The sequence below is a fragment of the Phlebotomus argentipes genome, unplaced genomic scaffold, assembly GCF_947086385.1.
Source record: "Phlebotomus argentipes unplaced genomic scaffold, Phlebotomus argentipes genome assembly scaffold_18, whole genome shotgun sequence".
Classification (NCBI taxonomy): Eukaryota; Metazoa; Arthropoda; class Insecta; order Diptera; family Psychodidae; genus Phlebotomus; species Phlebotomus argentipes.
This window is the reverse complement of record NW_026776177.1, coordinates 4,224,325-4,238,261: the sequence shown is the minus strand read 5'-3', so window position 1 is coordinate 4,238,261 and position 13,937 is coordinate 4,224,325. Positions and strand designations below refer to the sequence as shown.

Here is a 13,937-nt window from a genome sequence, read left to right as displayed (position 1 = left end):
CAAAAGAACTCCGCGCACGGAGGCAAAAAACCCTCCCAACCATGCTTGAATTGTATGCCAAGATTTATATCTTCTGGTAATGATTATGAAGTTTTCCTCAGCATCACGCGCTCATTTACAGCGAGACACACTACACTAATTCCAGAACAGACAGAGTCAAGGAGGAGATAATATGCCTCAAATCTGCACACCATTTGAAATTTCTTGAGTTTCCAATTAATATTTTCCCTCCATAACCTCAAAATATCACCAAGAGAGCTTTAAAATCTCTATTTGGAAGCCTTAAAAATCACCAAATGAACTCTTATCTTTCTCCAATGATCTCAAAATTACACAATCAGAGTCAAAATCATCTAGAAAGTTTTCTAAATAAACATTTTCCAATTTCGCATTACTCTTTTTGAGGTTATGTTCGCCCTCAACATAATTTCTAGTATTTCTTGGTATCAAATATTCAGTAAAACCGTGTAACTTTCCATGCAAATGCTTACTTCTGTCAATGATTAGCAATCTTGTCGACTTTAACATAAGAATTGATGTGCTTAAATACGAATTATTCACTTAATCTGTCCTTGATTCGTTACATAACCTAGAAAAATTATTATTACGATTGTTTCTGTGTAAAAAGGGGCAATTATTGTAGGAATATTGTAGGTTTTTTAACACTTCCACTTCTTAAGAACTGCTGCTGAGCTTTTCACCATTTCTCACTACATTATCTCCCCCTTGGACAGAGCGCGAGTGTTGTGGAAGTTATAGAGTAAATAAGGAAGTGCATCGCAGGAAAAATAACCTCTCCAGCGAGTCAGTTAACTTAGAAGAAAGCAACAACATTTGCAAAGACACCATTTACACTGTGTGCATAATATTATTTCACGGGAACGTAAATAAACTACGACTGTGGAGAAATAAATATCATTAACATGATGAGCGTAACATAAATACAAGTGTAAATAAGAGTTTGCAAAGTGGCGACAGGATAATAGAATGCAACGAACAGTCGCGAAAGTGCACGATTCTGTTCGTTAGCTGTATAATTTAATAAAATAACATCCCGTCACAATTGTCATTCACCTGCATAATCACGAATCATTACTCAAGTTCGATGAGCATCCGTTCAACCGAGCGCCACACCTTTTCAAGAATAATTAACGAAGCCTTTTATTGCTCTTCTAATGAATCTCCCCCTCAGCTTCTCTCCCTCTCTCTCGTTAAAGTGAAGCCCCAAGTGCAAAAGTTTGTTAAATAATTAAAATTGTGCTCAAGTGGTGCTCTCACGTAGTCATATTTCAGATACAGCGAAGCTCTCTGGGCTTTCGGGGGTGTTGGACTGGATGGCATCTGAAAAGGTGGAAAGCCACCCTCTGGGTAATTGCCAATAAAGTTCGATAATTACATTAACTATGTCAGCGATAATTAAGAGCGATGCGTCTATGAGTGTTGCTTCTCCTACTCTATATTCGCTCTTCAATGCAAATTATTCATGATTCTCTCCCCGGTTAAGAGAATAGCGGGAGATCGCAATTTGCATGCTGGATTAAGTCAAATGCAATCAAAGATGGACTCAAATGTCCATCATATTTGCACTTTGACATTTGTGCAATTTCAATATCTGGATTTTGCCAATGCAACTCTCTCCGGCAGAGAATCAAAGAAAATAATAATTGCAAGTGTAATTTGCCGTTAGAAGTCCAATTGACCCTTCCAATGCATTGATTCTAATCTTTAGTGCACACAAAGCAGTCAAAAGGACCTTTTGGCCATCGTAATGCGAGTGGAATTAGGGCTATTACACATTTGAATACAATGGGTTGCTGGAAATGTTCTCAACATCACAATTTCAAGTATTCTCTACACATTGAAAACTAAATCTTGAAATTATTTCACAATTTCACGCATGTTATGCGATTTTGATCCACCCCCTGTGCGGCCATCGCCGTCTTAGCGTTGAGAACCATCTTCAATGGCAAAATTTAAGGATCAAAATTTGAAAATAAAATCACCATAAGTCCGCTTCTAATTACCCGATCGGAATAAGTTTAGATTCATTGGATAGGCCTCTTAAAATTCAATCTTTAACTCAGACATAGTAACTTGATACAACTACCGCTAGGGGCGCTAAAGTCGCTAAAACGAATTTCTAAACTTTAAAATTGTATAACTCGCGATCCAAACGATGCAATATCTCTGAATTGTAATATATTGTAGCTGAGGTCATGACCTTTCCAAAGGATCATTACTTATGAGGATTGAAATTATAGGACCAGAAATATTGAGGGCCAAATTTTCACTTTTACCGGCCTATATCTCCGCTGTTTACCGGCCGATTTCGATCATCTCTTCACTAAAAGACGTGTCTCGAAGCCCTTTAGTAGGCCACATCCACCATTAGTCTGTGACATCATCAGTAATACAGTCATATTGATTTAGCTTTGAACGCCTGTATCTCGGCAATTAGACAATGCATTCGAATAACATTTTAATATGTTGTAGTCCAGATCAGAACGTGTCTAAAAACAGGTCAAAACTCCCAATGGAAATAATAGAACCAGAGTCATTCCGGTGTTTTTCTTTTTTTCTATTAAATTTTTTTGAAATGAATTGAATTGAAATATTGGCAACTAAAATCACAGCAAAAACCGCCAGAATTTGTCCATCAACCCATGATGAATGATGAGTTTCTGTTGGATGATACACATAACATTGTCAAAGGCAACATAACGCAACATTCATCAAAGCATCCAAATGGTTCAAGATGACATTGATAATTAAATCAATGGGAGATTTCCACCTTTCACATACATCAAATGACTGATTAACATGCGAAAATCTCATTGATATCCACCACAAATTAAATTGGATGTCCCTTTGGACATTCGTGCGACACAACGATGGTGTGGGCGAATATGCATTTCACAAGTGCATATCTGGATGTGAGTGCCATCCAGAGAGTGCTTTAAGTCCTCCAAACAAAGGACAGTGCATTGTGAATTTGGTGCACATTGAGCACAAAGTATTGTTAGTAAAATGAATATTCTTCCGGGGTTCTTGCAAAATTGTGAACATTGGCGCACGGCGGAAATACAACTAAGAATTTATCATTATATCACTATTAAGAATTACATTTTGAATTTAATTTCAACTGTGTGTAGACATTTTAGGGCTTCCACAAAAGTACTCAAGAGAGATTTTTGTCTCCCTTAAATACACTATATTGTTCAGCATGAAGTGCTTTTCAGCAGCACATCGTATATGTGAAGAATTGTAGCTTCATTTCTCATGAATCTTCAACAGAAACAGCGCCAAACAATCTCCAACTGTTGGGACAAAAAAGCTCTCGGTGAAATTCTGTGGTTCTTCCTTTTATCCATCGCTTTTCAACACAATGCACCAATTTTTCGCACTCGACAATGCCATTTGCATTGCATCAAATAAATTGTCATGAAAATAGTGTTTTTTCTAAGCTAAAAACTTGTGTGCGGAGAACAAGAGGATTTTGTGTTTTAAAAGAGACAATAAAAAACAAATTGTGACTCACCCCAAATGCACTGAAGCGTTTCCGCCTCGGATGCGGGTCCTGTTTGTTGAGGAACACTTCGGATTTGGGTCTGGGCGGCTTCTTCGGTCGCATTATAACCCGCGTCTCTTCCCTAATATCGTCATCGAGCAACTTGCTGTCGGACGACACGGACAATTGTCGCTGAACACGCTCATGATCGTTGACTCCTGTCCAATCTGTGTTTTGTTGGTGTGAGAAAGAAAGAGAGAGAGAGAAAAGCTCTAGTTAATATGATGTCGGACAAATTAATTTATTCATTTCTGCTGCTCGCATTTAAATTAATTAATTTAGATAATAGGCACGATGTCGCCGGAAAGCATCTCGCCATTTCAAACATCGCGTTGACATTTGCGGGCTCTGCGCGCGCGAAACACTCGCAATGCTTTCGCAACATGAGAAAGAAATTTAAACAAAGAAATTTCAATAAGCCTGAAAGCCACCAGGCATCTCCACCTACTCTCCAACGAATGTTAACTTCATTTGACGTCATACACAAACAAGAGAGAGTCCTCAAGTTTTCACTTTTCCCTCTGCGAGTGACAAAATACACGCTGTGTCCATGATGTGATGAAATTCAATGATTCCCACGGACAAACTCTGCATCTGATCCTGGCCAGATGATCTAAATAATTTTATTAATGGATCTATTTCCCACGTCATGCCCAAAGCACACAATATCCAGCCACACAGTTTTCCCAACCTTGTGGCAAATTTCCAATGAATTCTCCCCCTCTGGGCTTGGGCGAGGACATATTCACCCAAGCCTCGTCACTCGCTTGTAACTCAGTGTTCAATTGAAATGGACCAAAATGTCGATTGAGAGTAAAACAGGGTTATTGGGTCACCTATGAATACATCCCCTTACAAATGACACCCACCCTCTCTCTCTTAGCTGTTCAAAAACACCCCCCAGAAGTGGGGAAAATTGGGGAGAATCTCAAAACTTGACTCAGCATTTTGTAGACAAAATTGCAGAGGACATTAATAAAGTGAATGTTCGAAGGCAGAAACTTTCCTTCTTCGAAACACTGTGTGTGTCTCCTCTTCCTTGATCCCTTAATACCATATCTTCTCTCGCAATGTGTACGACACACACACACCCACATTAATATTAATGACTTTCCTCGATTTTTCGCCTTTGTACGACGCGCGCCTCTCCAACAGAGATGTCAAGCTTCGAAATTTTCTTTATGTATTTCCCTCCACATCCTTGCCCTATACATTTATTTCATCTTTTAACCTACTTTTCAAATTTCCAACACCCTCCAGCCTTTTTCCCGTTACAAGCGCGGCATTATATTTCAGATTCTACGGAAACATCGTGCTTTTAGGGAAATTTGTATGGCAGAACACTCTGTAATATTGCATTAACCTATATTTTGAGGACTAATCTAAAAGAGAAAATCAATAGACAAATTGTGAGAATAATCAAAATTTGAATTAAAATAAATTTATTTTTCAAGTAAAATTGCAAATCAAATAAAATTTGAGTATTTTCGGACAAAATATTTAATTATATTTAAGTATTTTCTAGATATTTAATTAAAATTTAAATATTTGATTATTTTCTCCACATATCGCCACCAGAGGGCAGCAAAGTTGGAGTGAGGGACGCTAATAATATCGCATTTCTCGCACAATCTTCTCTCTCTTCCTGGCGTGATCCTGGCCAGAAAAGAAGGAGATTTGTACCTTTTCTCTTTTTTGCAAAAGTTGATAGGTCAAAAATATTGGCAAAATAAATAATATAAATCGAAATTTACATAAAAATCACGAAAAATCAAGAAATTATTGAATAATCACAAAATTAATGGTCTCAAATTGCGTTCAAACATAAGGGTTAATTTAAATATGTTTGTCGAGCTTTCAACTTGATTTCCTATCATTAAATAGTTTTAATTGTGAATGTCAATTATTCACATCCATATTTTATAATTATATATTTGCGCTTTTGGGGAAATGATTTGTGGACATCCTTGAAATCACACAAAGTTTTTTCTTCTACTCTATATGTGAATAAATCGGTTTGCTCTGTTGCTACATTGGTGTCAGAGGTGGGGTTCCTGTCTTAACTTTCCTGACTTTTAAAAGTCTTCAATGAATGTCACAACGGCAAACTTCACCGTGCAGCATTCTCCTTCGCATATTATGTACATATGTAACACTACATACATAGTAAAGAAATCAGAGCTATATATTTTCTAAGAATTTCTCATGTTCCAACGAAGATTCCTCACAGTCAAACACACACAATAAACTTTTTTCTTCCTTCCCTTTGTATTCTCTTCTCTTCTTCGCCATCTTTGCCAACTCTTTCATCCACTTTTTTTTCTTACTTCCCACTTTCTCGCATTGAAGAACAGTAACACGGTAACACAATACCGAGTGTAATGTGTGCAGAGAAGTGAAGTGAAGGAAGAGGAAGACTCATATGTTTGGTGAAGAGCAAGAATCCACCCCTCAATTAAGGGGTGGAATGGCGGTACAATAAAAACATAAAGCGCTCAGAGAGCGAGAGGAAACTCCATTTATGTTGGGAAAATTTACTCATAAAATATATAGAAATATTGCTGGTTTGATGATAAAATTTTAAAGAAACTTTGTTCAACATCCTTCCGCCTTGCCCCATTGGCTATTTATTATTTCTCTCAGCAAAAAAAAGCTCTCCTTTCCCCCCGCCTGCATTGCTTGGAGCACTTTTTCCCCATTTTATGAACTTTTCCCTCCTTAAGCTTTTGGGACTTTATCCCTCAATGTTCTTCCTTTTGGGAACGCTTTTCGGGCACCAAACCCAATTTCCTATGATAATTTCTGGCTGACGCCATAAAGTTAGGCTGTAAAGAGTTTTCGATTAAATTGCAAATTCACATCATTCGACATTCACAATTTAATTACACCGTCATATATTTTATTTCATCGAAAATATTAATTTTCATATAAAATCATCGTTATTAAAAATCATGAATGATTGCCAATTATATAAAAGCTAATAATTGATTTGTTTATTGCTGATATTGCCACAGGATAAGGCTCAATCAATAAAGGAAATCCCGTCGTGTTTGAAAATCATTCATGATTCTAACGAGTATAATTCAAAAATTCCAATTAATCCCCGGATAATTGCAAATACTAACACAAAAGTGAAACCCTAATAGAAATTGCAAGATAAAATGAAATTTATTATTTTCCACCCAGAGAAATATTACCACGCTTGCGACTCTTCTGTGTTATATTTTCGAGATAAGAAAGGCAAAGTGATGGGAAAGGAGAAGAGAAAAAAGGGCGTAGAAAAAAGCAAAATGTGACTTATTACCATATCTCAAACGTGACTCTTTTCACCAAATTCTACATTGCTGGGAATGCAATGTATGGTGGAAAATTCAGCATTTGGCGATAGTATGAAAGAATCGTTCGCACCAGATGTCACCATCAAGTCTCTGAGAAATCATTCTTTTCCACACTTTCCATGTTTGACTCATTGGAGCATTCGTGTCGTGCTTTTTCTTCCCCTTTTCACTCTCTCTCTCTCTCTTTAATCGTGAAGCAAGAGGTCACTCAAATTGCTTTCATCCAATTGTATATTGCACCGTGTGCTTGATATCAAGTCATGTGTGCTCCAATTGCACGACATGCAACTGAAGAATGCCCAAATTAGAACTCTCACCACCTGTCCAAGTTGCGCCTCGTTCAGAACACGACAGACTCTCTCTCTCTCTTGGATAAATAAAATTCTACCTTCCTAAACTAGATTACTTTCATCCCACAGCGTCACGTGTAGTGGAATATTTTAGTTGCAAGGATGGTTATGCACACGTGTGATCCTTGTGAACAGGGAAAATTAATGGAAACTTTCAATATTTGCTGATCCCAACAAATATCCACACACACACACACTCAAAATCCAGCGAAAGAGCTTTCGCATGTGGAACACAGCATAAATATTGATAGGACCCTTTTTCCTCTCTGCGTGTGCCCTCGCACACCGTAACCCTCCCTGTTGTGGGTGGGGAATTCCATTGAATAAAATTGACTTGAAATTTGCGCATACAAAACATCAATAAAAATGCTAAATTCCCTCTCTCTCTCTCTCTCTTGCTCTCAATTCTGTTGTCAAACCCCTTCACATTTAACGCATTTAACCGATAGCGAGTGTATTGATATGCAAACCCATGGATCATGTATTTGTTTCTCGCGATGTGCCATCGACCCTTGTGGCAAAATAAACCCATTCAGAAGGTGGTTGCGAGGCTATATACAGTGACTTCAAATTAAATAGGACCACTTGACGCTTTCAGAGATATCGATGTGCCGTGAATTTCCACGTAAAGCTTGAGATCTGAATTTCTCCACCAATCTTCCCTCATTAATAAGGATTCACTGTGCAAAGCTTGAAGAAAATTGGCGTAATCCTTAATCTCTTTTTGATATAAAAACAGAACCAAAGCAGTAATAAAACGTCCAAACGTGTTTTTTTTATTCTCAATTAGGTTTAAATATATCCAGAGTGTCTTCAGGATAAATATCCTGTCGATTTTCATCATTTACCTGAACCTTTATCAGTGTTCAATATCAAAATTTGATTAAGTTTTATACGCGTAACTACGAGGATCGAACAGAGATTAATCAGTTGCACAAGAAAGGACATTTAATCAGGGAAATTACGAGAAGATTGACCGCGTGAAAAGATCTTTTCTCCGTGGAAAAACCGTCTTTCGCCATGACTGCTTCTCAGATCCATTAAGGATTCTTTCCTAAGTTCTCTCCAATCTCTAATAAAACCGTGAGAAACAAATTTCACGAGAATAGAGTAATCTCATGAGCGTTCTGATTCTCTTGGTGTGAAGTTCATGGCTTCATGTGGCCCTATTTGATTTGGAGTCACTGTAGGAAACTGCATTTTGGCATTACAATGGTTTCGGATCGTGAAACGTGCACGGCAATTGAAATAGGGGAAGCTTCCGTAAACAATACACTGGAAAATTAGTGAATTGCTTCCAGAACAAGGGATAAATTATGCTGAAAGTGTTGTTGGAGAAAACAGGAGCATTTATGCCTCAATGTGTCCTAACCATTAACATTCGTTGCACAAACACACACACACACACACACAGAGGAAAAAAGCGAATCAGAAGGTCAAATGTAATCAAGGTGCGGGACATTTTGGTCAGAAATAGGTCATTTTTCAGATTATCCATTAGACAGAGTGGCCCAAATGGTGTGCAAAGTGGATATTGGGCGTGTGTTTGGTTAAATAATGGTGTCCAATTTGCAAAATGCCTGTCTTTTCTCTTCTCAGAGCGACGTGGAAGGCAAATTAATGATCCACTTTCCACCTTGGAGCCCCCAATTAAAGACCCAGCCATATTCATCCCCTCCGTGTGTCTCTCTCTCTTCACCCTGCAAATGTTTCGGGCATTAATAACACGCCACTTGCTATGAAATTATCAGCAATCATACCGTTTGAGCAGTCCAATTCTTCCCTTTTCGGCCCAAACACTTGGGATGAAACACTCCGGAAGTTTCATTGGGAAGCATGATAAATCACAAACTCAAGTGGATATAACCTTCTCTCTCTCTTTCTCTCTGTCTGTTTCGCTGATGTCTTGAGCGAGCCCCGAAGGAGGCGCATCATTAGTACACTTCAACTGAGAAATTGTCTATTCACCGGGAAAGGATTGGGCTAAGGATAAAAAATCGCCTCTTTGGGAGTAAATTGAAATTGCACGTCAATACTATGCTATCAATTTCAAATCTCCATTTATTACACGAAACACTGGAGATAGATAAGAAATCGACGAAAGTCTCTAATGGCTCTTTTCGCATGAAGAGAAAGAGAGAGAGAGAGAGTGAAATGTGCTGCTAAATGAGTTCCTGAGGGTAAACAAGAAGGGTTGACAGAGCTCAACGGTCAATCAGAGGTTGAGAGACACGGAAATATTCAATCATTTGGCATCCGTTTCATTAAAAATTCTATATAGTCGTGTTTGCATGTCGCACACATCATATTTGATCTCTGTCTAGACCGGATTGAGCTTTTTTATCTGCCATTCTTCACATTCACGCCAATATCGCAAGGGTCCTTCATTCCTCGTTGGTCATGGAAAAGCGAATTAAATCAAGTTTGGAAATGGAAAATTGGACAGTTGATGGAAATTCATTTAGCCCCCGTCAATATCGCCGGTTGAATCGAAAACTATGTAAAGTATTTTATTTGATCTTCCTGTACAAAAATTTTAAGATTTGTATCTTATTTATCTAAAAAGCACAAATGGAAAAAATTGTCACGTTTTGCGAATGAAAAGTCGAATATTAATTTTTATGCTGTGCAATTTTTCCAAGAAAAATATATTTCTCATATCTTTTATATTTTTTCACTTGAAAACTTTAAAGAAAAGTTCAAGTGAAGTATGAAAAAATTGATTTTTGGATAAAAACGACTTTGAAAAATAATATTTTTAGATTTTCCATTAATTTTGCCATATTTTAGTCAAAAATTACAATGAATACCAATAAAATAAAGTAAAATATTTACAAAATAAAAAATACAGAGCAATATTTACACTTTAGCGGACGATTTGAAGGCATTTTGAGGGTTTTAAAATAAATTTGGTAAATTTCTCAGCTGTATTAACGCTAAATATTGAACTCGCTCTGCTGAAGTTTTGCGATTTTGGCTTTTGATGGTTTTCAAGGCACCCGTCGATATATCGACTGCAAATCAATCAATATTCCCTCCCCTTTTTGAGTACCTCTTTCTTCCCATTATTCTATTCCCATTTGATTAACGAAGAACCGGGAAGTCCAGTGAATTCCTCTCATTATTCCACCACAAAATTCCCATTAACGCGCAAAGCATCATGGCAAAATAACTGCGGAGAAAAGTATTGAGAATTTCGATGGATATCGCAAACAATGAAGAGTGGTGAATTTAATTCCATCAAAATCACCATCATTGCATGAAAGCATTCAAGTGAAATATTCAGTGAATCCTATTGGAATTTTGTCTGTTAAATCAACCAATGTTCATCGGATTTAGATTTTCTCTCTCTCCATATCAAAAGCAGACTTGCTGATTTTCCATTAATCGAAAGGGGCTTAAGAAAGAATTCTTCCATCTGTGCTGACTCTATTTGATTCATTACCACAAGTGAAAGAAAACTCTTGCCATAAAGTATTCATAGTCTTTCTTTTTATTTCACTATAAGAGAACTGAAAAATTGGTCAATAATGAAACCCGAGAGAATTGACATAAATTCAATTTGTCATGAGGAAATTGCTGAGAAATGAAAGAAAAAGGCAAAAAGGGATGAAAGAAATGACTAAATTTCATTTTCCAGCACACAATTTTCATCCTCTGTGCGAGAGAAAATCCATTCAAGTCTTGAAAATTGAGATACAAACCATCATTTCACCTCCTCTGTTCAATGATAGATTTTTCCCACTGTTGACAAACATACGCAAGAAAAGTCTTGTGGCGCCACAATTGTCTGTCTCTCTCTCTTATCCCAAAAGATACTTTCATCTCAACGTTCAGCAATTTTCCGGTGAAATTTCCACTTAATGCACTTTACCCAAAAATTCTATTCATACCAAATGCTTCATTTCTGACAATGTTCCCATGTTTGCATGAAATTTTCTCAAGCATCCCTAATTCTCTCTCCCCGGCGAAAATGACCAAAAACCACAATTATAAATCACAAGGGAAATGACGACGAAGAAGGTATGCAATCATGGAAATTTGATTAAAATAAACGATGAACACGAGAATATTCTCACGCTCTTATTGCAAAATGAAAAATATGACTCTTAATTCATTTAGCTGGAAAATTTTGAGCAATTGAACAATTTCACTGGGGAGAAATGCCATGTGGAAATGAATTTTCCGGCCAGGAATTATACATGCACATGTGGATGCTCACGAGGAAGCAACATCGATCGGCTACGTACACTTTCTGGTGTATACGATATGTTGGTCGGATGCAAACCACAGAGGCACGTTTGGCATCATCCACCCTCACGACGACGACGACGACCTACTTTCCGCTGCACCAACTCACCCCGCATCCCCTTTAAATTACTCCTAAGCTCTCTATCTGCACAAGAGATACCTCTTGAAGATCTCTTTCTGGTCCATTTCTCAAAATTCAACACTCTGCATTTCCTTCCAATGCATTATGAACCATTTTGAACACCTGGGGTTATTGGGAATACCTAATCTAGCATTAAATCATGGTATTTATGACATTCTGTGTGGACTTTTGTGTGTGAAACTCGCGCAAAATCTTCAAAATCATCCCAACGAGCACAAAATGCTAAAATTTAAAAAATTGATAATTGTTTGGCTTTCTTTCGCTAATATCTTAGACATTCAAATTATTGATGCGTACTTAAGTACATAGATGTCGCATCATGTAAAACCATGCCATTTCAATAATATACTTCGTGATAACAACACTCAAGTTAATTGTATAAATAACGCCATGAAAATAACTTCCAAAATGAGAAATTTGCAGGCAAGTTAGACTTCCTTTTTCCATGATAAGTTCCAATCAGAAAAAGCAGGAAATTTTGCAAAATATTTAGCGAAAAACAACAGGAAAATTTATGAACAATCAGCTAACTGAAGCAGAGAAAATTGGCTTAATATTTTGCTTGAAATTGCTGCGATTGTAACGCTATGGAGTTTCCGCCATAGTCTCTTTCCGATCCTATTTCGATACTTATTCTTAGTATTTTTCAGCTAAATTAGTTGCTTATTTTTTTAGCTCTTTTGACTCGCTGGGTTGGGAACAAATTTAGTTCTCCTCAATTGCACAAATTAAAGTCCTTTATGCTTTGTGGTCAGAATGTAATTTGTCATTATGACTCCCAAACAAAACACCCATGATGATGTTTTCTACATCAATTCCATTGTGGTGCAACATGAAAAGCAAATAAACATAATCAGTGTTGATCCGTCGCTGCTACAACGCAATACAATGCAGACACACACTCACATTTTAATTTGTTCCAATTTTGGTAATAAATTGTATTTGCACGATATCATTGATGCTTATCATTTATTGGATTGCGCACTCGTTCGTTGGAATATTTTATCGTTGCTGGATAAACGCGAAGAGTGAGAGAGAGTGGGAAAAGATTAGCAAATGTGCTTCCACGGGAATCCATGAATGCTGTTTGCTGCCCTTCGGCCATCGGAGTTTATGTTGCAGTTCGTCGCATGAATAACAACTGAATTTGTTCCACATTTGTTGTGCAAATTGGGTGTAATTTGACGTAATTGCATTTTATACTGTGTAGAACGTAATCTAATTTCACCCCTTTTTCCGATGCTCTCTTTCTCCCTCGCGAAAGTTCGCTGGGATATTGAATGATGCAGAAAAATGATTCTGATGACGTCAATTTATCATCCAAAATATCTGATTGCATGAAATTGATATCAAACAGCTTTGACTTTCGGTATGATTTTAGATGAATTGCTTTAATAATGCACGGAAAGAGAGCTTTTGGACAAAAGCTCTCTCTCTCCTCCGGGGAGGAAATGATGTCACGCGGAGTCAAATCACGCTTTTCAACCCCACAAAAGCGGAACACCATGAATTCACTTCCTTCACTGCGGAACATATTTTACAACTCAACTTGCACATGAAACATTAGCAATGCGAGATAAAATGGCACTTGATTTACAAGAAAATGTGAGCTTTAAGACTTCAAATTTAAGATTTTATTTACACAAAGATACATATTTTTTTCCCAAAATGTTTCTCTACAAAGAGAAATTGCAAATTTTTTGCACGTTTCATGTGAGATAAAAAATGTGGAACACATTTCTGTGCCGTATGCAAATGTTGCTGGGAAATTAATGAAAAAGTCGGCATGTTAAAAAAAGAGGGAGATTTCATTATCAGAATTGGGTCACACTGGAAAATTTTTCCACCCTCATTTGCCATTCTTCGCATTTCATATAATGAATCGCATTCTTCAAGTGTTAATATTTCATTACTGAATTCATAAAAATTCTTGTTTTACTTTTGGTCTTCTGGTTCTCATTTTTTTTTGTTAAAAAAAACTCTACTATAAAATGCAAACTGAGCGATGAAAGTCTGAGGACAGTTTGAATAATTAATGGACTAGAAAGAAAAATTCAACAATCCCATTAAATTAGTCTCTAATTTAAGAATGCTTCTTTTTGTCCTCTTCATTCAACTGCAACTCTCTGGCAATTGTGCTGTGTTTTGTTCGCACTCCAAGTGAAAATGTGAGGGTGAATGAAACATGGACGTAGGCAAGGTTTAGACAAAATCAAACGTCGTTGCAAGATTACGGAATTCGTATTTCAATTCGTAAAAGCTACGAATTTCGTGTTGCAACTTCATAT

The 13,937-nt window shown here is 37.1% G+C and overlaps 1 protein-coding gene across 2 annotated transcripts in view; it reads right to left on the bottom strand.

Annotated features, from left to right (window-relative positions):
• Positions 1-13,937, bottom strand: part of LOC132259560 (cyclin-dependent kinase 14) — a 93,256-nt gene that overhangs the window by 5,585 nt on the left and 73,734 nt on the right. For both annotated transcript variants that reach the window (XM_059757244.1, XM_059757245.1), the window contains exon 4: positions 3,539-3,735. In XM_059757244.1, the coding sequence (XP_059613227.1) occupies positions 3,539-3,735 (197 nt within the window). The remainder of the gene's footprint in view (positions 1-3,538; positions 3,736-13,937) is intronic.